At 28.4% G+C, this 26,020-nt stretch overlaps 1 protein-coding gene and 1 non-coding gene across 2 annotated transcripts; one reads left to right on the top strand and one right to left on the bottom strand.

Moving 5' to 3' along the window:
- Positions 1-2,527: 2,527 nt before the first annotated feature.
- Positions 2,528-2,599, top strand: Trnac-gca. The gene has a single exon. It is a non-coding gene; the product is annotated as a tRNA-Cys (tRNA).
- Positions 2,600-11,378: 8,779 nt separating this feature from the next.
- Positions 11,379-12,761, bottom strand: LOC123301258 (extracellular serine/threonine protein kinase four-jointed; the record flags this gene model as incomplete). The annotated part of the gene is made up of 1 exon (XM_044883994.1): positions 11,379-12,761. A coding segment is annotated over exon 1 (1,383 nt), but the record flags the coding sequence as incomplete, so codon positions are not given.
- Between the last annotated feature and the right edge of the window lie 13,259 nt (positions 12,762-26,020).

The raw sequence follows: 26,020 nt of genomic DNA, 5'->3' as shown, positions 1-26,020 counted from the left end.
GGTAGGGTTAGAGTAGCTGTGCTGGGAAGGGATAATTTAGACTAAAGGGTCCTTCGTGATTTCAAAAACGGGTTGGTTCATCCACGGTTCCTATTCAATGAACCGTTTGGATCTGTTTGAGAACTGCAGTAGTGCTTTGACTTTTTAAAGTTGGAGAGGTCGTTAAAGAAAGGCTGGCTCAAGTGATCTCCTCGTGGCAAGAACTGGACAGTGACAAAGAGATTAAAACGTCGTTTTTTCCTTCTCTCCACTGGGACAAATCCGGCAATAGTCGTGATTCACTAAAGTTAAGCGTGCCTACCACCTAACCAATGTCCTGTAATAGCCACAATAATCCTGCTAATTCTGATAAGGTCCCTGGATGCAATATAATATAAATTTGAAAGTAAGTCTTTGAGAAATTTCTGAATATTAATGCAATACAAAATTACAGGAAGAAATAAAAATAATATCTTTTTTTTGGTCTTGGTAATAGAATAACTTTGCAGTCTTAAAATTGATGACATAAATAAATCAATATTTTCGACTAATTTCAAACTTACAAGTGCAAATTAAGGCCTTAAAAGTCTTGATGATCTTTTAAATAATACTTTACAGTTGTCAAAATAATACTAGAAATATTTTTGAGGGCATGTATTTATACTCGTTGCTATTAACTAAAATCGTATTTAGTGCCGTTAATGCCGTTAAGTAATAAGAAACTAAATCCATGAAATTATTCGAACCAATCTTCTTTTTTTTGAGAAAAAACTTTGTATTAAAAAATCTACAATCATTTTTTAGATAATTACGATTCAAAATGAATACAAAAATTGAATTTTAAGCAAAATTTCACTCAATATTTTAAACTTTAAATAAATGGCTGTTGAAAAATTATCAAAACTTAGAGTCACTAATTTGAATGAAAATTGTTTTAATAGACAATTGGAGCACAAAAAAATAACTTTATGCATTAAAATTCCACAAAAATTATTAGAGAAGATGACTGTTGATTGCCTTATTTGTTTTACGACCAGTTTTCTAGTATAAAAAAAGTATTTCAAGATGTTTTAATTAAAACAGTTACTATTTTCGTCAACTTTCCCATGTGACTTGACACCACAAGGAGAAGTTTATTTTAGGTCAAAAATTCTAATGTTTATAAATGTACACTTGTAAATTAAAAGTGAATTAACATTAAAAAAAAAAAATTTATGATCGTAAAAAACAAGTTTTACTATAATATATAGATTACAATTATTATGTATTTTAGTTTTTTTGTATAAATTAGAAGGCCATTTTTGGATTATATATTAATATTTTTATTCGAATAACGTGTAGTTTAGTATGAAAACTGGTTGAAAAATTAACGGGATTCATTTTTTTGGATCTCAAGACATTTTGTATTCTGTATATATGATGTGCCAAAACTACTACATACTACTAGAAGAGTAACAGGGAATTAAATTTTAAACAGGAAGACTTTTGTTTTATAAATTTGAAAATTTCTCAATTAATTAAGTTAAATAGAAATTTTTACAAAATACAAAACTGTAAAGGAAATAAAGTTTGTTATAATTGATTCTTTCTGCGTTTTTTCCTTTGTAAGAATGTATTTAACTTGACTACTAACTATGATTGACCAGCACTGTTCTAACATTTAACTGACTGGCTGTCTTAACTGTTATCTATATGCAATATACAAGCTGTATAACAATTTTCGACTTTAATTTATTTATTTAAATACCACGAAATCATAAATGAATCTTGTGTATTCATTGTCCATAAATAAGGGCTGACTGACCAGCCCTGTTCTAACGTTTAACTGACTGACAGTCATTCCTTTTTTTATATGCAATATTCAAGCTGTATAGCAAGTTTTAACTCTAATAAATTCATTTAAATACCACGGAATTCATAAATGAATCTAATCTATTTATTGTTCATAAATAAGGGCTGACAGACCAGCCCTGTTTAAACACTTAACTGACTGACAATCATAACTGTTATTTATTGGCAATATACAAATCCGTATAACAATTTTAGTACCACGTAAAACTGCACCGTTTCGATAGCATATATCTGACCCTTGATCTATCGTTCACTTGATTGACCGCAGTATGTGTGTGTACACAACTACTATAACCAAACCTCAAATGATCAGCTTTAGTAAATTTAACGAATTGTTTTTGGCCTGTCTCTTCTATAATATATCTTTTCATATCTTGCCAAATTTTTTACATAACTCTTTATGAGGTGTGATTGTGTACATACCTCTTTATGAGGTGTGATTGTGTGAGAAAAATTCGAACAGAGGATATTCTAGACAATGAATTATAAATATTATTATGTATCACTGAACAGAACACAGTTAATTATTGTGAGAAAATCCTTGTAAAAATATGAAACAACAAATACCTATTTGTACGAATTTGTTACAAGTAATGAATATTTAATTAAATACAGTGTGTACTTAATAACATAAATGTTACGTGTGAGATTTATTATTAAATTGTGTGTGTTTTAGTGATTTTTGATAACAAAAAAAGGGGATATAGCTCAGTGGTAGAGCATTCGACTGCAGATCGAGAGGTCCCCGGTTCAAACCCGGATGTCCCCTTTAATATTACCATTTTCTTGGAATGGTTACACTTTCATAGATCATACATTCATAAACTAGTTTTTTCAAAGTTTAGAAACTGTAATGACTACCAAATTTTGCGAAATTAAAGCGATAGCTCATTTTGGAGAGATAATGATTATTTTATTTTCAAACTGAACAATACCTTATTTTGATTGACGCAATTATTTCTTAATTGATGTTAGCCTTAAATCATTATTTATACGCTCTAAATCGATTGATTTCGTAAGATTTTCGTAAGTAAAGCGTTTGTACTTCAAATACCTGAGCGGAATAAAAATGAATGAACTTTATTCTTCTTTCCTTTTCATATTGCGTCGATTCTATGGGAAAAACTAATTATAATAAAAAAATGCCCTCAATGTTTCAATACATATGTAACTTTTGTAATGTATGAAGATATTGATAAAATGAAATGAAAAAATTGAGATTTCTTGCACAAAAGTTGTATAAATAAGGAATATTTTTATTCCCTTTTTGTTTGGGAATTTTCAAAACAGTACTGTACTTTAAAAAGGAAAGAAAAGTGAAGAAACATGATACAATCTATTAATTATCGTACAAATTGATTTATTTAATAATATAGACAACTATTTTAAGCCTTTTTACCTCTTTCAGCCTTATGTTCGGTCGTTTTAGCAGGATCCATGATATAACAGTGATTTTAGTGCCTATGAATAAACACATTTTCTTTGTGTAAATCATTTTCGCCATATGCTTTTGAAAAGATTTTATTGTTTAAAAGATATGACACATCTTATATAGCATATGGAAGTTAAACGATGTTTCATTCTTTATTTTTAACTATTTCTAACTAGTTAATAATAAAACATTTAAGAGAAGAATAATATTCAATTTGAAGACAGACAAATAGAAATAAAAAATTAAAATTATAAAAAAAAAAAAAAAACATAATAAAAATAACACTTGTTGTTAAAGACTCACATCTTTAGGTCTGGGGACGAGCCTAGTATTTGAAGGTCATTGTAGAATGGCTAGACATTTGAGAAACTGTTATCAAGACTGCGTTTAAGAACTTTTATTATACGAAAATTTGAAATAAGATTGAAGAAAAAAGGAAAAAAATCATATTGCCCGAAATTTGAAAGCACAAAATATCTTGTCCAATAGTAATTACTCATACCAGTAGTCGAACCCGGATCTCTTGGATTCATGCCAAGAGCCTTAACCAACTGGGCCATACGTACTTTAGTCACAATATGTAGTTTTTGAACTTAACTAATTTTTCATTTGGTTTCTTTGTCTACAATAACTTATTAATTTATTATTATCTTGTCCAATATTCTTAAAAAATTGAAACTTTTAAGATGTTGGAGGTCGGACATCTCGTTATTTCGTTAATATCCACTTCAATAAATAATATTCATCAATTATAAACATTCTACGCAATTAAAATTTTTCTAGACCCACTTAAAGAGAAAACAACGATTCTGAAATATTTCGTGAAGTAAAATCAACAGCCTTCTCAAATTTCCAACAATACTGATGGTACGAGAGCTGGAACCTTTTAAATAGTTTTTTTTTAAGTCGAATGAATTTCGGATATTTCTTTCCTCATTAAACTGAAGTAGGAATGAAATACTTCTTGTATCTAATAGTAAGGCAACCTTATTCCTTCTGGTTAATTAAAATGACATTCTTTAACTATAAAAATTATATTCTAATAAAATTATAGCCACACTAAACTCTTTGATTATTTTTTTTTTAAATAAATTTTAGAATAATATCTAGCGGAGTGTAAGCATCATTTATATTGCAAAAAGATGTGAAAACGATTTAAAAAAAAATAGAAATTACTTGAAAATTAACAATTTTTGCAGCTTATTTTTACGAGAATCTGCACTAGTAATCAAAGTAAACAAGCTTTCAGGTGCCAGGCGCATTTTATGTCCACCTAATTTCAATTAGAAATGAAAATTCTAAAATCCAGCAGTTTTTAAAGAAATTTTTTTGTGACGTTGACTTATACCATGAAATGATTACCAAATACTACACCCGACACTAGACCTAAATAAAACAAGCACAGCACACAGACATATTATAAAAATAAATAACCAAAAATTTATAATATTATATATGAAATAATATAATAATCGATAATTATTAGCTATTGATCTTTCATCTGTAATTCTTATTATTAGATCCGGTGTTTGATGTTTTTAATGTTAGTTTCTTGTTTGTTACTTAGTAACTATGAGACCTATGAATATGGAGTGTGTGTGTTGAGTTATGACGGCTGTTTAAGATAGATATGCGGGGGAAAACACCAATTATTATTAGTCTTGTCTACTAATTCAACATTCTTTAAGTCTGTAAAAATTTTTTTTTGTTTTTGTTATGTAGTTTATTTGTTTGATATTTATAAGGTTCCGTAGCAAAGAAGAATATTTGTAGTTTGAAAATGCGTGAAAAATCACACAAATGTGGTACACAGGCTAATTATTTCTGAGTTTCTAAAAATTTCGTATGTCATTTTCATGAAAAATTCATTGTTTTCAGCAAGACTAAACATTTTTATATGTATATATGAGATATATCAAGATATATTAAATTTAGTTCAAAGTTTAGCACCTAAAAATATTGATGCTACGAACAAAATTTTTTATACGAGTTTATAAAATTACCTAATTTATCCATTTGTCTGTCTGTCTTTGAACACGATATCTCAAAATCGAAAAGGGATATCGAACAAAAATATTTAAAAAGGACTCAGAACGTAGCAACGTAGATTAGATTGAGCCTTGGGTTCGTAGGACCCATCTTGTAAGCCGATGGAGATTGAACAAAAGTTTGAATGAAAAAATGTTCCTAATAAAAAAATAAACAACTGCTGTTTGAAGCATTTTTTCGTACACATCACTACTTACCCCTGAGGGTGCAAATTAAGTTAGAACAAATATCGTGTGTATTGGTATTAAAGTGTACATGTTTTGTATATATGTATGTGTTTGTTTATTACGATGTACACTGAGGAAGTGAGAAGAAAGATACTCTTATCTTTTAACAACGATAATTCACGTATTTTATTACTATATTTATAGGATTAGTATTGCCGTCATATCTTGATAAAAGATATGACGGTGTATCTCCAAAATTTTATCTTAAACTATATTTTATTGAGATGTTATTGAGATACATTCTTTCAAGGTACGGCAGATTGGTCTCATGAAGTTTTGTGACATTTATATGATTGAATTGCCCAAGTCGTGTGATAAAATGAAAAGTACAAAAAATTCTATTTGTCATATATTCTACTTTTATAAAAAATGTAAATGGAACCTAAAAACCAAAATTCTGTGATTTTTGAGAAATTTATGATGAATTTAGCTAGATATTGATAATTTAACAGGTGTTCCGAGACCAATCTCAGATCTAGTGAATAATTGTATTTTTTCTTGATTTAAATTTCTTTGGTTATTGATATTTTCAAAATCTCAGCAATCCTTGACAAGTTTACTAGAAAAACATTCAAGATTTTATTAATATGTTAATTCAGTGAGAAAAGATTTCCAACCTTCAAAGTGAAGGTTTAGGAGATGTTAAAGGACTGTATAATACCGACTAAAAACAAAACTTGACTCACTCAAATATTTTCCAAATTTTGAAATATTTGACAATCGCTTTTTTTAGGATTGTACGACTTGAAAGATTGTAAGTACGTAATTATATGTACAAAATATATTTTTAAATCGAGTAAACTGAGTTGGTTTTCTTGATTAAGATTCCCAAGAAACTGAAAAATTGAAACAGAAGCGTCAATTGAGGAAAAATAATTCTTTCCGTAGAATTAATTGACACGCAATTAACAAACTTCGATTTAATTACATTTCCGTTTAATTTAATTTAAGTTTCCAAAATTTCATAATAGTACAATTTAGAATCTGCACACTGCAGGAATATTACTTTTAATTCTCACAATAAATATTTAACCTGACTCGTGTCTTGATAAACTTTTTTTTTGTGAGTATTCATTTTAAGAGTTTAAAGTTTTTTTTCTTCTCTCAGTATTTTTATATAAATATACGAATATTATTCTAAATAATAATTATATTTAATTTATCTAATAAATCACCGATCAAAAATGATCATCATTTCAAGGTCAACATACCTTTTTATATTATTATTCGGTTGAAACCTGTTGAAAACGTTAACAGGCTACAATCATACTCTCTTTATGGATTCAGTAGCGTTTTCACTTGACAGTTTATATACAATTCATTCCAAATGCCAACCTCTGTATTCAAACGGCGCTTAGTTAAGAGTTTTTAATAATGAATTCATTCAAACTTTGATTTCCAATACTTCGAGGTTGTTACGATATCTGAGTTGCGTAAAAATTATTATTTTGTAAACTATTTCTAACGATATATCATACAAGGACAGTTTCCATTGAAATTTTTAATTTGAAGCAATAGTTTTTCAATTTTGGGTTATTGATATATTCTTTAAAAACTGCATATTGGGTTATTTCAAAGTTCTGCGAGCGTTTTGTAACGCTTCATTCCTACAACACCTTGCTAAGTACATGACAAACCTAGCTTATTAATAATTGTATCTTTTTTGTATCAAGTTAGTTTGATAAATATGGTGGGAGCGCAAATAAATGTATAGTATATATAAAGCATTCATATATTTTACAATTTAATTGCGCTTTCACCATTTTTTGACTTAAATTTCACATTTTAGAAGTGTGTCTACTGAGGTACGAGAATAATTCTGATGCTTCCCGAAGGTGTACTTTCGAGTTATTCTGACAATAGAATCAAAACTTTTGATTAAAAAAGGATTTCCGTGCTCTTTCGAAATAAAATTACTAATTAATTCGAATTATTTTATTAGAGAAATTCTGCTTAAAGGAGTTTTAGAAAACTCTAAATATTGATATAAAATGACTTGGAATGTTCTAGGAATCTTTTGAATTTGTCTAGATCTTTTGTTGCTGTCTGTGGTTCTAAAACGGTTGTAGAGACTGGAAACTTTGAGTATTCTTTGTATGAAATAGGCATCCGATAAGGGAGGGTTTTTTGATATTTTACCCCTATGGGCGTGAAAAATGGAGCAGAGTTTGTATGAGACAGAGTGATTCCTGGAGCAAATCTACTTCAAACTCTGCACAAACATTCTTCAACAGAATTGACTGAAGATGTATTTCGTATTGTATTGAAACTCATCGCCAAACGGGGTTGAAAAGGCGTAGAAATTATCGGGGATAAGTGATGGCAAATGTTGTTCAATAAGACAAAAAAGTTTTGTTTAACTACGTTTTCATGAATCAGTGTTTGTTGAGTCTAGATAAAATGGCTAGAAAGGCTGGGTAAAAGTTCTCCAAAACAATTTCGGGGATTTTGAAAGCTTTTCATCAAGACAAAAGACACTGAGGATTGGAACATACATGATAATTATATAATAAATATACAGATTATTATAAAAACCAACCAAATAGATATTAAAACTTGCAAGTTTAGTCTCACACAAGACACCATCCACATCCATAGTCTCATACTCACGTAAGTACAACACAAACCATGGAGAGAACACAAACCATTATTATTATCATCATCACTAGAGACTTTTGATCATCGTTTAAAGGCGTATAATCATCAAAAGTCTGAACCATACGTGAAAATGTATATTATTTTTATTTATATGTTTGTTTTTTTATGGAAAAGAGTTATTCTTTTCAATAAATTTTGATTTTATTGCAAGAAATCAATTGTTTTTAGGTAAAATGTATCCTAAGGGAAGCCAAGCTTACAAGAAATACCTTTACGCTGCTAAATTGAAACATATCTAAGAAACATTCTGTGAATTGCAAGATCCATATTAACGATACTGTCACAAAAAAAGCCAACTGAAGCAAGGCCAGGAAGAAGAGGAAATGTTGACTCATCTTTTTTGTCGCTGTTTGTCTTTTGTATTGAAAAGATTGAATATCTTAGGCGAACTGTTTTGTAACATCTTCTCCGATATGAAAATTTTTTCTATCAAAGCACTCATATTTCACAGAGTAGGAGCTGGAGGTTATTTGACCCTTCTTAGGTTTCTCAACGAATCTTTTGTACGATGGTCAATCCTGGTACAGCCATTTATTTATATAAGTTCACAAATGCTATGCCGAAAGTAGTCAAAATAAATTCAAGGCTGTTCTAAATCAATATCTCTGTAGTAAAATTTAATCTCGAATTGTTTCGAGATAACAATATTCCCTTCTCCTTGAGCTCAGAAGTAGTAACTGATAGACTATAAGCCCATGATCAAATTTTAAAAAATGTGTGAAGTGATCCACTAGGATTCATGTTGAAAAAGATGCTCCAATATCCAAAGTAAATAGCACCGTGGTGTCAGTTTTGCGCGGTAATACGGGTATGAACTTTGGAAACTATAACAATCGCTTCCAGTATAAATATTATCGAAGATAATAAATGAGAACTCTAGGATATTTCAAAATAATCTTCGATTTTGCCCCAATTTCCTAGATCCAGTTTTTTGTATTTTATAAATACGTATTTCGACTACCAAGCTAAGCTAAGTCATCATCAGTAAGAATTAGCCAGTCGTGATTACTCTTATAAATGTAATTTACAACGAATAATGTAAAGAATAAATGTAATTTACAAGAGTAACATTATAAATGTTACTCTTTGCTAATTTGGTGGCGAACTGCACCAAAGGTCTTCAAAGCACTGCACTGCAGTCCGCCACCAAATTAGCAACGAGTTACATTCATAATAAGAGTAATCACGACTAGCTAATTCTTACTGATGATGACTACTTGGTAGTCAAAATACGTATTTATAAAATACAAAGAACTGATGTAGGAAATTGGGGCAAAAATCTAAAATTATCAGTTTTTAAATTTACTGTGTAGAACAAAGTCATAATGACTTAACAAAATTTAATCGAACGATTTTCAGCTAGCAAATCATTCATCGTTAAGTGAATAGTAGGCACAATTCATAATGATCAGTGAAAGAGTTGTTTTTTTTTTTTTCATTTTTATTTATTCATATTGTAGTAATGTGAATGTTTCATTTTGTAACAAGCGACGCATATAAAATACTTTTTAATATTTAAAAAAATAAATATATATATAATATAAATAAATAAATTCTCACACTAAAACTGTTTTTCTTAAAATTTTAAATATAATTTAAATAAATAATATATCGAACTCACTCGCATCTTTTTAATACCTATTCACAACGATAATGTGACGATTTTTTATTTATTATAGATTAGATAATCGAATTACGAGAATTGGAAATTCGTATACTTTTTTTAATAAAGTGTTTGTTTTTTTTAGTTAGCACCAATTAGTAACTTTTTCTAAAATTAGAGAGTTAATCATCATTTTCTTTTCTTTTAATATAAAAAATTATTTTACTTTATTTTATACAAAATATAGAGTGTTTTGGACCGGATGGTAAATTTTTAAGAAAGAATTTATGTTTACATTTTGAATGAAAAGAAGTGTCATGAAGAAGAGTTTGGAAAAGAATTTATCATATTTAAAACGGATTAAACCATTCTTTAAGTTTAACTTTTTGGCCTTTAAATATTGTTTTTTTAAACGGCTTTTGTTATTACAGACATTTTAAGACTCAAACTGAAAAATTAATTTAATTAATTCTATAGATTTGAATGAAGTAAAGCTCGCAATGATTAATTATTAAGCTCTTAATTTTCTGTTGTCAAGAAAACACACTTTTTCTTGAGTGACTCAAATAAAAATTAGGTTGTTTTGAAACATTTTAAAAATGTCTTCATGTCTGTCAAATGTTTTTATGGTACTTTTCATTTCAAAATTATCAATTGCTATCTTCCTGAAAAATTTGACCATACCTTAAACAGCCTGTGCAATCATTATTTACATATGAACATATTTTTAGTTTCTAGTGGTGCGAAAATTAGAAAACTCACATGAATGAAATTTGTAAACGTGGAATATAAATCGTAGATTTTTGTAAGAGCCATGTGCGTATTACGTGCCATTTCGTAAATACGACAATTTACTTCGTTAATTTTTTACCACGTGTTACAAAAACTTTTTTCATTTAGTTAAGTTCATGAAAAATTCATAGAAAGTACACCAACGTCTTCGAACTAATTAAAAATCTTTATGGATTTTTCAAGTATCATCGATTTACCTTAATGATTAAACAATTTTTCATGGATTTCAAAACAAAATATATCTATGGAAAATATTTTCTCATAATTTTTATTTCAATTTTTCACGTTGAAAAATGATTTCTATAAAAATTGAATTGCGATTTCTATCCATTAATATGTGACAAAGAATTTTTCGATAATTCCATGAAAAATTGAAATTAATTAAGCGGAATAAAAAAATATTTTCTTTGATTTAACATTTTTGATATTAATTACAGATTTTTTCCCATGTAATGAAAAGTTTGTTTTCATACTAAATTTTCCAAGATTTCCTCGATCAACACACCACTAATTATCACTAAATTTACACTTTTTTAAACTGGGGTTATGTTATGTTCAATTTTGGAGTCTTTTTATTAAATTACTTAAAAGTTAAAATATCACAGACAATTAGAAAAATTTGTTTAAGACATTTTAAAAAGAAAATAGTTTTCCTTTTTTCTTTTAAAAAGTATCTAATAAATTATATTAAAATATTATATCACGTGATCGTATATTCAGTATTATCATCTCCATTAATTAATTGATAATTAAAATAATCATTATTTTTATGATTACTATTAAATTTTAATTTACATTTTTCAATTTGATTAAAAACATGCGTTATACGTTCATTTAATATTTTTATACTTTTATCGGGTAATGTTGGTAAAATATCTTTGATTTTAAAGCTATTTTCCATATTAAACATTTCATTTAAAATTTTCCCAATATTTTTATCAAATTTTAACTGCCGTATAATATTTACGGTATGACGTCGAAAAACACATAAATTGTCGAGTAATATTTTATGATAAATTTCATATTTTTTTAATAAACGGTATCCATGAAGTAATCCCGATTCATTATCCAAAAATATTAATAAATTTGTATGAATATTTTTCGCTAGATTATGCGCAGGCGCATCCATAATATTAATATTCCATTGATAATTATATAAATTATTAACAATACGATCTAAATTCGCTGTTAAATAATCGAATATTATTAAATCACTCCATTGAGCCAGCTCAATTAATTGATCACGCTTCATTTGTGACAATTGATTAAAATTTAAACCATTTGTTAAATTTTTAATATCGTTTACATTTAAATGACGATCAATTGGTTTGAAAATTTGTGGGATTTGAGCAGAATTTAGATCATTTATATATTTGGTCAGAACAACGGGACGATTTGAATTCCATTGTGCTGAGGATATTAAATCAATCCCTAAATTTGACCATAATGGGGATTGTGTATCAATAATACTGATTGTTGATGGTACTAGATTTGGTAATTGTAATATTTGACCCAAATAAAATGAGAATAATTCACCTTGAATTTGATCCGTATTCTGGCGATATCGTACACATGCTTGTGTACCATCTTTGAATGTGATTAATCGATTTTGCATACGACCACAGCCCATTTCCAAACGTACAGCAACACCTTGACCATTTTGAATGTAATTTTTCCATTGTGTATTTGCTTCCCCACGAAAACCACGTGGTAGCGCTGATTCAATACCTTCACCCCAATATATATTATCCTTAATTATATTCCAATTTTGATTATGGCCTAATACGATTGATTCACTTGTATTGATGAATTTTACGGAAGAAATTTCTGATTCGAATTCGGAACTATTCACTCCAATTAAATTGCTATAACTATTATTAATAAAGATATTTTTAAGTAAAATTTGTGTGTTTAGGTCACTGTCATTTAACGTCGTACGCGTTGATCGTAATTTAAGCTCGGTTGTGTTGTTAAGGGTGGAATTAGTCGTAAAGTAAACAATTGGAATAAAAACTCCAATGATTAGGCCTAATATAAACGCAATAAAGACACTGATGTAACAAAAATTTGTTTGTAAGAATTTCATTGGTTGTAATTTATGGTATCGACGTGGAAAATTTTCTTGTGCCATTATTCCTCCTTGAAAATGATGATTTGGTGATGTTGTCATAATCACATTGATTGAAGTTTTTTGAGGAGGTTTTTCGAAGACACTTATCAGAAAATCGCGTAACATTATTTTTCCATAACACTCTCACACAGATCAATTTTTTTGTTTTACACACACTTTAAAAAGTTTGGACACAACATTTGCTGGCAAAGGAATTTAATATCTTTGAATCGATTGGTAGGTTTTTATGGCTTGATGTTATTGTGTAATCAAAATCCACTTTTTTTAAGCACACATATAAAATTTCACACAAAACACTTTTTCTTTAAATATAAAAGCGAAATATTTCTTTGCTGCGCTCAAACATAACATACGTAACGAATTGTTTGAAAAAAAAACGTCGGTTCGTTGCCGCTTGTTGCACAGTGCATGAACGGATCAAAACAGCGATAAGGAATTATAAAAATATTATTTGAAACTCAAACTATATACACAAAAAGTGAACTCTCCACCAGCTAAACAACAAACACTTATAGCAAATGTGTTGTCGAACAGAGATCGAACGTATTTTGTTATATCGATTACAGTCTCGAAGCGCATTCATAAATGCTGAATGTTGAACAAGAGCAGTATTTGAAACACGTCTGCACGATACAACGTTTAAGTTGGAACTGACTGAAACTCTCTTAGTTCTTCCATCCAACCACTGCTGAAACAACATAAATGCTTAGAGTAAGTAAAAAAATTCAACTTTTTTTGTTGTTGAAATCACCAAGAACAGAAGTAAGAACAGGTTCAAATTGGCATGGATGATTTTGATTTTGATAGGAAAATTACAAAACTACAGAAATCTATACTTGGAAATGAAACTTTTATTTTTCTCCAAAGAATCATCGAAAAATTGAAGTTTTATGAACCAAAAATTTGCAGGTCAGATTTCGACGTACTGGATGACTAATTTTTTATTGAGATCTTGTAGAATTTAAGGAGCTAACGATATGTTTGAGATTTTGTATAGGTATTGCAAACCAATTTTTCCAAATGATTATTACTTTATTTTTAAGAGTAAACCTTCTGATTAAGCAAGGAATAACATTTAATTCAAATTATTGCCTCGGATGTATATGTAGGAGCTCATTCTAACAACTCAATGAACAGTACATTTTTAATGGTATGAGCCTCTACTTGGTTTGAGCTTTATTTAGTAAGTCCATTTGGGTCCTTTTAGTAAGTCCAAAGCTTTAATTGTCTCTGAATGGTAAGCATAACATTTGCAATTTCGCAAATAGTAGTCCGATTGATTTAAATATTGAACATTCCAATACTCTCAATAATAAGTTTGCAATATTTAATTATAATAATAATGGGGTTTAACCTCCGTTCTTCAATCATTAACGAATACATACAATTAAATTTATGATGTGGGGGAAGTCGGTTACTTCGTTGTTATCCAAGCGACGACAGTGTGCTTAATTTACCGCCCCACGAATTATAATTGATCAGACTTTCGCTGCCTAGATTCGAACCCGTAATCTCCCAGTTTAAGTAGTAAAACGGTTAAAAGCAATTGAGCATTCACTCGCTCAGCCACCTAGCCGATAAGTTTTCAATATTTAATCAAGCGTTTATCGATTCATTTTATTCACTGGGAATGTATTACTAAATTTGTCTGTCTCTTGAAAGAGCTCCAAATGTCGAAATAACCGCTAGACGTACCAAAATATGCCTCTCCCGATCTAAAAATCCTAGGTTAATAACTAGATTTTGGGAATAAGACATTTTTTTTCAAACTTCCAATTTTGTATGGATATTTTATCGCAACTGTTATTCAATATGGCATACGATGTTTTATCCGGAGTTAAACATAGTAAAACGGGAAAAATTATTATAAAGTTTATTTCTGTGTGTATGTTTCTCGTAAAAGTCATATGTGTTAGACAAGGTACATAAAACATGATTTGCCGTAAGGTAAATAAAGTTAAAATATATTTTATATAATATTATTAGTTATTTGTTAGATAAGGATAGACATTCATTTATCAAAGAAACTTGAATGATTTTATAAAATTTTATGGTATTGAGGAGATTAATAAAGGATAGCGATAACATTTATTATATTAATTCTTCAGGTTAAAAAGTGATAGGTTGTTCTTTTTTTGAAGTATTTGTTATAATATTATACTAGGAGAGATCCCATATGAAATTCAAGTAAATTTATTATTTTGTCTAAGGGTAGGATTCATTCCCATAAGTCATCATTTTTGTATAGTTTTTTTTTTTTTGGTGGGGTGGAAATTGATTTCTTGGAAAAAATAGTTTTGATGAATTTAATTGTTCCGTTAAACATTCCAATTTTGAATCATTAAGACAGAAAAAAATGTGCACATATTTCTTAAAATTACTTGAAATGAGATTGTTAAGGAATTTTAAGAGGTTTTATATAGTTTTAAATATTTCGTTGCAAAATTATGTTTTATTTTCGCAAAATAATGTGAAAGATTCAAGATATACTGTTATCAAATCTTTAAATTTAAAATTTTAGCTCTGTAAAGCTTATATATATCTCGTGAAGCATAATTCGAAACGAATTTTAGCCAGTTGCATCGTTTTTTTGTGACTCAAATAAGTCTAAAAGTTAACATTTGAGAAAAAAAAATTTTCTGATCGAATTTTAGAAAAAATGCTAAAAAATTTAACACTTTTTTATCTCTTATTGATAATCATTAATTAAGGTAAATTTGATAAAAAAAAGTACGAAAATTGGATTTATTTGAGCATATTGTTTGTCAATTCAAGTTAAAATCTTGTCAATAAATTGGAATCTAAAATGCCATGAATCTGATATATGGAACATCATAATTTGGAACGGATATTAACCGGTAGCATCGTTTTTTCAAGATAGAAACTAATCTCAAACCATGTTTGCTTTAAGATTAAAAATTTTTTTATTGAAATTTTAAGATTTTTTAAATTTTGGTAATGCATAGTAATTCAATTCTAAAAAAATTAAAAATATATTTGTCACCAAATGTAATAAAATTCTAATATTTAGACAACTTTGACCTAAAAATCTTGAAAATCGTATTTATTTGAACGTAGTAATTGTTTAGTTCGAGATATTAGTGCTTTCCATACGTTAGATTTTAAATTCAAACGTCCCAAAGCTCATATCTCAATCCGGACTAAGTTTGAGGCCAAAGCATCGTTTTGACTTGGTCCAAATTAGTCAAAAAAGAATCATGAAAATTTTCTAGCCATAAGTTTAAAAAATTCATAGAAATATAAAAAAAATTTTCATAAATCTGTCAAAAATTAAAATGCGTCTATTTTTGAAATAATTGCTAAAAACTTAACTACTTCTACCGATCTTAGTAATTTCTCTTTTATCACTCATTTATATTTTAATTAATTAATCTACAATGCCAAAAAAACGCACCAATTTTCCTAAAATCAATAAATATTAAAACATTACTTTCAAATAGAGTTTCGCTTCATATCGATCATTGAAGTCTCCACATACCAATATATACAAAACATATTTAAAGCATTTGAAGCGGTTAAGAATCCTAACACATACACAATATGTCACACGAGACAGATGATATGAAATAAACAAAGTACGTATAATATTAATATATTATTTATAAAACAAAGATAACAATACCATACAATGGAATGTATTATAAAATAAAGATAAATATATTACGAATGTAATAAATTAAAGAGAATACGATAAGAAATATGTGGTTCGTTTGTGTATATTTATGGTATGTATGTATGTATGTTATAGAGTGAATTTTTGAGTTTGATTTTTTTGAGTAGTTGAGTTGAATTTTGAGTTGAGTAGGGTTCAATATGTTTATAATAATACGACGTACCATATATACATATATGTGTGATGTGTGTGTTAAATAAAGATGGATATATTTATTTTTATAATATTAAATCATATAAAATTTTTTCTCTCTTTTAATAATAATAGTCTGATTCATTCAATAAATACAATATGGTGCATGAAAATTTAGACTCTAACCATTACCATTATTAATTCTTTATCGCAACCTCATCTGAAAATTGAAATTCTCGAACTCAGTATTGGGACATGTGCTATGGAAATATAATGGAATAGTTAAAAAAGTTTTTTGTAGAATATTAATTGATTCAATTTTTGCCTCGGTCGTCTTCTTGTATTTAATTATTTCTCAAATTGATTATCGTTAGATAGACTCTTTGCCTTAGGATAAATTTTTGATTTAAGAACTGAGCGTAGAAAAACTATCTTCAATATTACAAAAGTTAAAATTAGATTCTAAAAGATGATCCAATTTGTGTTTCCAAACTTTATTTTTGTTAAAACACACAAAATGTATTGTAATTTTGGTTTACTGCACGGTACATACATAGAAACTAAATACATGCTTTGTAGTCAAGTAATGAGATATTTTTGGCTTTACAATACCACACAACTACAAAAATATATAATATATTGTGTGCAAGTGAGGCTTATAAATTTGATAATATAGATATCGCTCTTCAATCATCAATACTCTAACTATAGCAGTCTCTGTTCATCAAACGATGGATCTTCGATGAACTCATAATTAAATTAAAATTTTGTTGTTCTATCATCGGCAATCTTATATTTTTATGGTATTATTATAAATTACAAGATTGTCTAAATATTTTAGATGGTTTTTATCACACTCTCTAGATTTTTTGATATAGAAATATCCAATTGAAAAGAATAACCTATAAGATTCATAACTTTTTCAGCCAACTTTGAACGATAAAATAATAATAAAAAGCCCGATGATCTAGAAATTTTTTGTGATTTTTGGAAACTTTGTTCATCAAAAAATGTATCTATAAAGTATTATTGAAATCCCTAGTATTATTCAATCCTTGCATATGTCCTTAAGTATACTCCATTACAATGAAGTTAACCAAATCTTGACCTCCTATAGCAGTTCATTCGTTCGAAAAATTCTCAATTACATTTTGCAAGTTTCCGGGTGTTTCTACTGCTATAACTTGGCAAATGTTAGCTGTTAGGTGTTCCAAAGTTGCAGGTTTGTTTATATAAACGCGAATCTTAAGAAAACCCCCGGAAGTCAAATCTAATGGCGCGTTTTATTTAACTGAAAAAGTATGTTCATGTAACAATAGGGTGTGTGTAAATGGGTTGGTCGCTATTGCCGATATGTTTGCTTATAATTTCAACGAATGTTTGTCGTTATAGACTCTAGACCATAGCTGGGCATCGGTTACTCTATTTATTTACTCAGTAAGCTCTGCAGGTAGTTTTCGTATCCTCCAATGAGAAGTATGTTCTGAGGTGAAATTCACTCATTTTAAATACAGAGTATCCTGCCAATTATTTGTTTTTTAAATTTAAACATTTATCTGGGATAAAATATAATAATGTAATATAAACTTAATTCTTTTTATAGACTGGAAAGCAATGGTCTTTTCCATTATTAAAATCACTTTAAAAAAAAATTCTTTTTACTTTTTCAATTCAAAGGGACCCTCGAAGAAATTCAGAGATGAATGAAAAACTAAACAAAATTATCCGCACCTCCCAAACCTTACTATTGGCATTGGAATAGTATATTAAAATTCCTCTTAACAACAGTAAACTATTTTTTGTTTAGATTTTAAACAGGTAGACACTCTATATTTAAACTATTTTTAACATTAACCGTCTCACTTCGGAACATATATTTCTTGTTAAAAGTCGTCATAAAGAGTATAACAAAGTCAAAGCCTGCCCGGCTATGGATATAGAGGATATGTCTCTATAAGCGATGTTGTTATACACAATACAATCATATACGTATGGATTTATTTAGGAACTCGGTCAGGATCCTTCATTTTCGTCGTTAGGTTATAACTGATTCGCCGCAATAAACAATATCGTTATAACCGGTATTGACTTCAGCATGGATATATTTTTACGTGTACAGTTTATACAGACCACTTAGTAAAATTATAAAATACACATATACACACATGTATTATATATATTTAAAATAAAAAAATGTATATAAAACGTAAATTTTGATATAAAATTTGTAATTTGTATATTTTATTAATATAAAATATCAAAATATGGTATGGAGAGTTATTAAAAATATTTTTAATATTTAAACTAAAAACATTCAATTGATTTGCACAAATTTAATGTCCAATAAAAATATTGTCAAAAATATTTTATAATATTTTAACACATATACACATGCATACATACATAATACACAAATAATAATTTTAACACACTTAAAGATATATCAAAATTATGTGTGTTAAACAATATCTGAGATTTGTTAAACATTATGTCTAACAATTATATATGTTTATAACAAAAACATTTTTTAACAGTTAAAAAATAATAATGTGAATAATAATGTTACAGTTTTATTATTCTGTTAAAGGCCAAACTTGCAAAATTTTTGTCCCTCAATAATAAATATCAACAAAACAGAGGGTGTTAATTTGGATAAAATTACATATCGCTACAAAAGGTAACTTTACGGATTCTTAATTACAAAATTAAGGAATGCAAAATTATATGGATCTAACTGCTATGTTTACTTCTAAAATCCCAAAAATCTCTGTTAATATGAGAGTTACTTAATAGTATCTAAAGTTACAGGGTGGTCCAAGTAATAACAGCAGAACTTCATCGAAAGGTAGATAACGTTAAAATAATATAAATTTCTCATTGCAAACAGCCGGAAAGTATCCTTTTCTAGTTATAGGGTGTTGAAATTTTGGAAGAAAATAAATATTTTTGTGAATCAAAAAGCTTGCTTGTAAAAAGTAAATTTCACAAAACCAGCTAAGGGTCCTTCATGTTTTATTACTAAAGGTGAAGTATATGAATTTGTCATCAGCCCGTTTCGAGAAAAAAATCGCTAGCGCCACTGACTATTGCGAATACAATAAGGTTATTCGATGGCTCCTATTTGAAGCTTTATATGCCCAATTTCTAATTTCTCTCAGCAGATATTTTGATAATAGTACAACAGGCGGTATAAAATCGAACTTCACAAATCTGATAACCAGATATCATAGCCTTTCTATCAAAAACTGTTCATGGCATTTTTAATTAAACTAATGTCAATTAATTTTTTCTATGAGTAGTTCTTTGCAGACAAACCATTATTTTCGTAATTAAATTATCTTTTTTCTGAAACTAATTTCGATTGGTTAACAAATTGGTGTAGATCTGTTCGTACGTTATAATCAGTTTAGATCGGTTCGTACGTATCAGAAGAAAGATAATATAATTATGAAAATATTAGTAGAGGTTTGTTTGCAAAAAACCGTATATAAAAAAATTGATTAAAATTAATTTATTAAGAATTGATCATGAACACGTTTCAGTAGAAAATCTATTATATGCCAGTTCATAAATCAATAAAATTTCATAAAAAGTATGTATCGTCCGGATATCAGATTTATGAAGATCGACCTCATACCTTATAACCGTCTCTAAGACTATAATATTCACTAAAATATTTAATTTTCGTAAATTTCAAAACTTAAAACAACGCTTTTCGGACTAAAAGTGTAAGAAGAAACTGTCACTATTTTGATGTTATCTACCGTTTTGATGAAGTTCTGCTGTTATAACTTGGACCACCCTGTATAACTATATACGTCTATGAATTTTCTCCGTAAAGGGATTATGACTAATTTTTAAAACGTCTCAAATATGAGGGTTTCTTAAAAGTACAAGGAAAACATTAATTATAAAAATAAAATGTTTAAATGACATTTTAATTTTTCTACATGATTTTTATTTTAATTTCTTTGCCATAAATCATTATATAATTACTGTACAGAGAGTTTGTGAAACCATAGAGAAACGTTCATAACAAAAAACTTCAAAAAATTTTAATTTTAAAGTAATTCTTGATTCGTGTGAGCCGGTATAACGTTTGATGAATTTAACTTAACACATTTTTATTATTCAGGAATAAACACACAGTAGTAGCTACTCAGGATCGTCCTAAGCAATGATAAGGTTGACTTTGAGGCCAAGCCAATTATTTCTACAAAAATTGTTATGTTCGTTGATAAATTTCTCCTTGCTATTTCAACTAAGAAACCTTATTGAAATTAGTTGGAAAAATATCTAATACACATATCCCTATATATTATAAACGTAAAAGTAAGGAGTTTGTTTGCTTGTTTGTTACGCTTTCACGCAAAAACTAATGAATGATTTGAATGAAACTTAATTATAATATAGCTCATACATTAGAACACATGAGCTATAATTTATAAAAATATATATTTTTTAAATTAAAAATTAATTTTAATTACAGATTTCTGTAAAAACAGTCAATTTAAAATATTCCATGACCATCTTTTCTAATATACTAAATGAATAATTACGGCAATTTTACATTAAAAAAAATAGAAAACCATAAATGTGTTTAGCCTGTGTAAAACAATCTTTACCATTATTTTGAGTGTTATAGAAAGGGGATAAGCAAGAGCAAGAGAGGTGGAAGCTATAACACGGTGGTCTTTATCAATCTTTACTTTTAAACCCAGCGAAGCGGGTGGGTACCACTTTAGTTATATTATATTTTTTTAGTGATACGTAATTATTTTCAAATTCAAATGAGAGTAAAACTTTAGTTAAATTTATTGCTATAATTAAAACATTAAACCTTATAATAAGTGTCTTACCCGTAAAATGACTTCTTGATACATATTTTTGCGAAAAACGGAAAATTTAACACTTTCTGGAAATAATTGTTTGGGGGGTGTATGGACTGTCTTTATGGGGTGTTTTTGGCTTTGGCTTCAGAAAGCTATTTTTAAAAGAGGTTTATATGGTTTAAAGCAAATTTTTTACAAAGGAAAACCCCAAAGTTTCGCCGCCCGAACTTTTAATCCATATAACAGCCTTTTTTTGCTTAGTTTTACTCCAGTACATTATTTTCAACACTTTTAAGGATTTCTGAAATTTAAAAAAGATCCACGTGAAATATCAAGTCATTTAGAACTATTATAATAAAAATTTGTAAATTAAATCCACGTTAGTTAATGATTAAAAAAAATTTTAAAAAAACATTTGTTTTTTTTTTTGGTGTGGTTTCACGAACTTTTAATGAAATCATTAGTTTTGAAAATTGGAATCTCTGGTTATGAATTCAATATGAATAACAATTGTAAAAAATATTCTTTTTATTCAATATGATTGAAAACATAATAAGCTTAAAACAATAAAAAAAGTGTATTTCCCAACGAATTTCGGAGATATTTGATATTTTTATGAAAAGTATTACTGCGATCACATGATACTTCAGTACTTCCACTTTTAACGGATGATATTTCACTTGGCATCTTTATCAAGGAAATAATTATAATAAAAAAAAAAAAAAAGTTAAAATTTATTAATGAGAAATAAAATTAAAGTTTTTCTGCAATAACAAAAAATAATGTTTCTTTATTTTTAGACACTTGGTACTTGGATCTCTTTAAAGAAATGTTTTTAAAGGCTCTGATTTCTTTATGAGGTCAAAAGAAAACTTTTTATATTTGCACTTGATAAAAAGTTAAAAAAAACTTATTAAAAAGTTCATAGTCCTAATTCTTTATATTTCAGTTAGAAAAAAGGTCTTTATTAAAGGTTTTAAAAAATTGAGACTATTGAAATATCATTTCTTGCGAAAGAGCACAAATTCTTAATGAAATTTGTCTTGTTTGTATTCTTACTAGACAATTCCAGTTACTACCCAAAACCAGCTCTTAAGGGTTATAATCTCCAAAATCTGAAAAGGACGAAATTTTCACGTTTTTTTCGATTTTTGACAGAGTTGCGTTCGGCGCTCGAGGTCACAAACTTTGATTATTCATTAGACCTACATCCCACTGCAAAAAAATATATCTACTGAATTTGACCCAAACTACCCCGTACTGTCAGATGACAAGGTTACTGGATTATTAATAGTAATACGAAAATAGATCAGCACAATCCAGCAAAAAAAGAAACATTGACCATTGTTTATTTTTGGACCACAAAAAACACAAACAAAAAATTAAATATGATTATTAAATTAATAAATTAAAATATTTAACTGCTGCATAACAATTTTATAAATTATGATCCTGTTCTTCTTTAGTTGCAGCCAGCAAATGTAAATAAACTGCCACAATATTCTTCTACAAAGAGAAGTCATTTGCCATAAACTCGTGTGTGTGTGTGTGTGTGTGTGTGCAGTGTGTGTCGTATTTATTGTACGGAAAAAAAACAAACAACTTATATACACAATAAACTGTCTTAAACAAAAATTATTAACTCAGTTGGGGGGAGCCCCGGTTTATTAACTACGGTTTAGCTACTTTTTGGCTCAAATATTTATTTATTTTTTTCAAGTGTGGGAATATATCGAAAAAATATTTGACGATACAGTCATCATCAATGAGGTTTTGTTTGGTTAATCAGAGATTTGATTTTGATTTTTGTGTTTTTTTTTGGTGGTGGCATACTCATAAAAAATCTATCAATCATATTCCATAGTGGAATTTTTGTGATCAATAATAATAATTTTTTTTTTTGATTCTTCTTCTCAATTTTTTATTTATTTCTTCGATGATGATCTAATCAAAGACAAGGATCAATTGTGTCCTATCACATATTTTAAAAATTCATCAATCATATGACAGTTTTAATCACATAGTGACTATATTGTAGGTATGCTTGTGTATATATTTTTTGGAGAGGGGTTTCTTTTTCGTTTTTTTTTTTTTCGTGAATGGATGTTTCCTTTTATAAATGCCTGATCCACAAAAATATTATAAATACTAAAAAATTTTATTTTCCAGTTTCCATAAGTTAATAGGAACCCTATGTTTTTTTAAAAATTAATTATAATATGAATAAAAGGAGATAATCCTGATGTCGAATTGGCCATATTACCCATTAAAATGTAAAATAAGACTTGATACCATGAAATTTGAAAGTTAAATTAAAATTGATTAAAAAACAAAGAAATTATATGTAATCTGTATAGCAGTACCCATGTATGACGTCAATAGACGCTCATATCTTGCATACTAGTAAAGATATTTGAAACCAACTTTTACTATTTTTTGAAACCAACACACCAAAATTTAGTGCGATCCTCTAATACAATTTTAGAATTTAAAAGTTGTAATTATTAACGTGGGTATGAAAAACTAATATAAACAATAACAAAGAAACAACACACGGTGTCTTCAAGCGAGCGCCCATGCAAGTAGTAGTTCTGTCCAATGTCGCTTAACCTCGGCGATCGGACAAGAAAGAATTCTATAAATAACCACAAATAGATTGGATTATAGAGGATGCAATAAAGCACTAAAAACCGATTAACTGCCGATTTTGTGAGCTGGCGATGTTTGGATCGGGATGCGGTTTTTTGCACATTCTCGTAAAACTCCAAGAGATGAGGTTTATACTGCCCGTATTTATCTTATCTATCGCACGATATGGGTAGTGAATGAAACTATAAGCGTAGCAAGTTCTTTTACAATTTTTGGATACAAATAAGGGCTTTGTTAGCTATTGTTTTTAATTTGGATGCTAGATGGAAATTGAAATAGAAAAAAACATGCAAAGACATACAAAAACATACATTATATCGTAAATAGAACATCTGTTTCAAAAACTGGCCAACAAGCAGACCTAAATCCAATATTAAGGATAGATTTTGGAATCATCCCTCTCTTTGTATCAACTCTGTGAGAAATGAATGGCGTGTACTACGATGCTGGTATGGTATAGAGTCAGATACTCTAGTACCTATATTAGCATAAGTAATATTACAGTTTTGAAAAAGGGCTATCCACCAGAAGTATTGTGCCAGACGCCCATACTGCATTGACTCGTCCGCCATAACTATTGCTAATGCTACTATTCTCTCAACATAGTACACAATATGGCGTTCACAACGATACTGATATAGTGATAGTCACAAAAAAATTATTATCCTATACTTGCTTAATTATCACGATATAGAAAATTTTAAATTTTCATGTTTCAATAGAAACATCCTTTTCGACTAATCCGAATGCATTTTTCAATTATTTTATAAATTTGCAAGAAAGTTGGTAACCATATCATATTTGCTGTTATTTTAAAGAAAATAATAAATATTATTCTTCAATATATAATATATAAAGGCAAAGGCAAAGGCGCAAGGATGAAAAAGTATTATTATTGTCGCGAAAAAGGTCATTTCAAGACGGTTGAATTTAGGAAATTATTTTTGCTATTGAAATTAGCTAAGGATGAAGAAGGTCACGCACCCGAGAGCGGTTGCATATACTAGTGCTAATTTCCCAAAAAAGCTTTCGAAAATTACTGACTTGAAAATATCTTGAGGACAATACAGATGTAATATAAATTAATTTTCAGACAATTGTATCGTAGCTAGGCTCCGGGCCAGATATGATTCTAAATATTAAAAAAAATATTTTGAAATAATTTTAGTATGCTTGTAATTTCAATAAGTTTTATAATAATTTTTAAAGAGTGTAGTTTTGTTTTGCTAGACAGAAATTGGGTTAAAAACAACCGCTTCTGTAAGGAATGTTCAATATGAATAATAATGTACGAAGTTCAAAGCCATCTTAAAATAAACTTAGCCAGCTCCCGTACTATATGCGAATAAAGGTAAAGCCAATATACTGCTAACTAGGTAGTTTACATTATAATTAGCATCTTTTTTTACAAATAGTGTATGATAGCCATTACCCAAAAATATGGTCGTATGACATGACGCGCGGGGACTTAAAGAGTTAAAAATAAAAATCAAAAAGAATAAATAATAAATATATATTTAAACGTTTACAATGGTATACAGTTTATCCTTGTCAGAGTGAAGATATTTTTTTTTTGGTAATTTTAAAGTTTTCAAGTTTTGTGGATCCACACACATACAACACACAGCAGAGACCCACAGCAGGATATTATTATAACGACACACAGAATTTTATACACTTTATACCGTATAGGTATATAACAAAAACGTTCTATTTAGTCCTGTGAGATTCCAATATCACTCTGATATATTATACACAAATAGTTTAAGGAGACTATTAACAGGGTTACAGTATTAGGTATGGTCGTAAAAAGTGCTCAAGGTGACTGAACAATATAAGGACATTTATATTATTTCGTGATTTTATTTAAAGACGACTGAATTTTGTATATTTTTTGTCTTATTTAATAACTTAAATTGTGTACGCCTCGCACCTGAAAGCGATGGCGTTAACGTTGGATGCGCGTATCAAAGCACTTGAATATCAGTCTG

Source organism: Chrysoperla carnea, chromosome 5 (genome assembly GCF_905475395.1).
Source record: "Chrysoperla carnea chromosome 5, inChrCarn1.1, whole genome shotgun sequence".
Taxonomy (NCBI): Eukaryota; Metazoa; Arthropoda; class Insecta; order Neuroptera; family Chrysopidae; genus Chrysoperla; species Chrysoperla carnea.
This window is presented reverse-complemented; position numbering and strand designations above follow the sequence as displayed.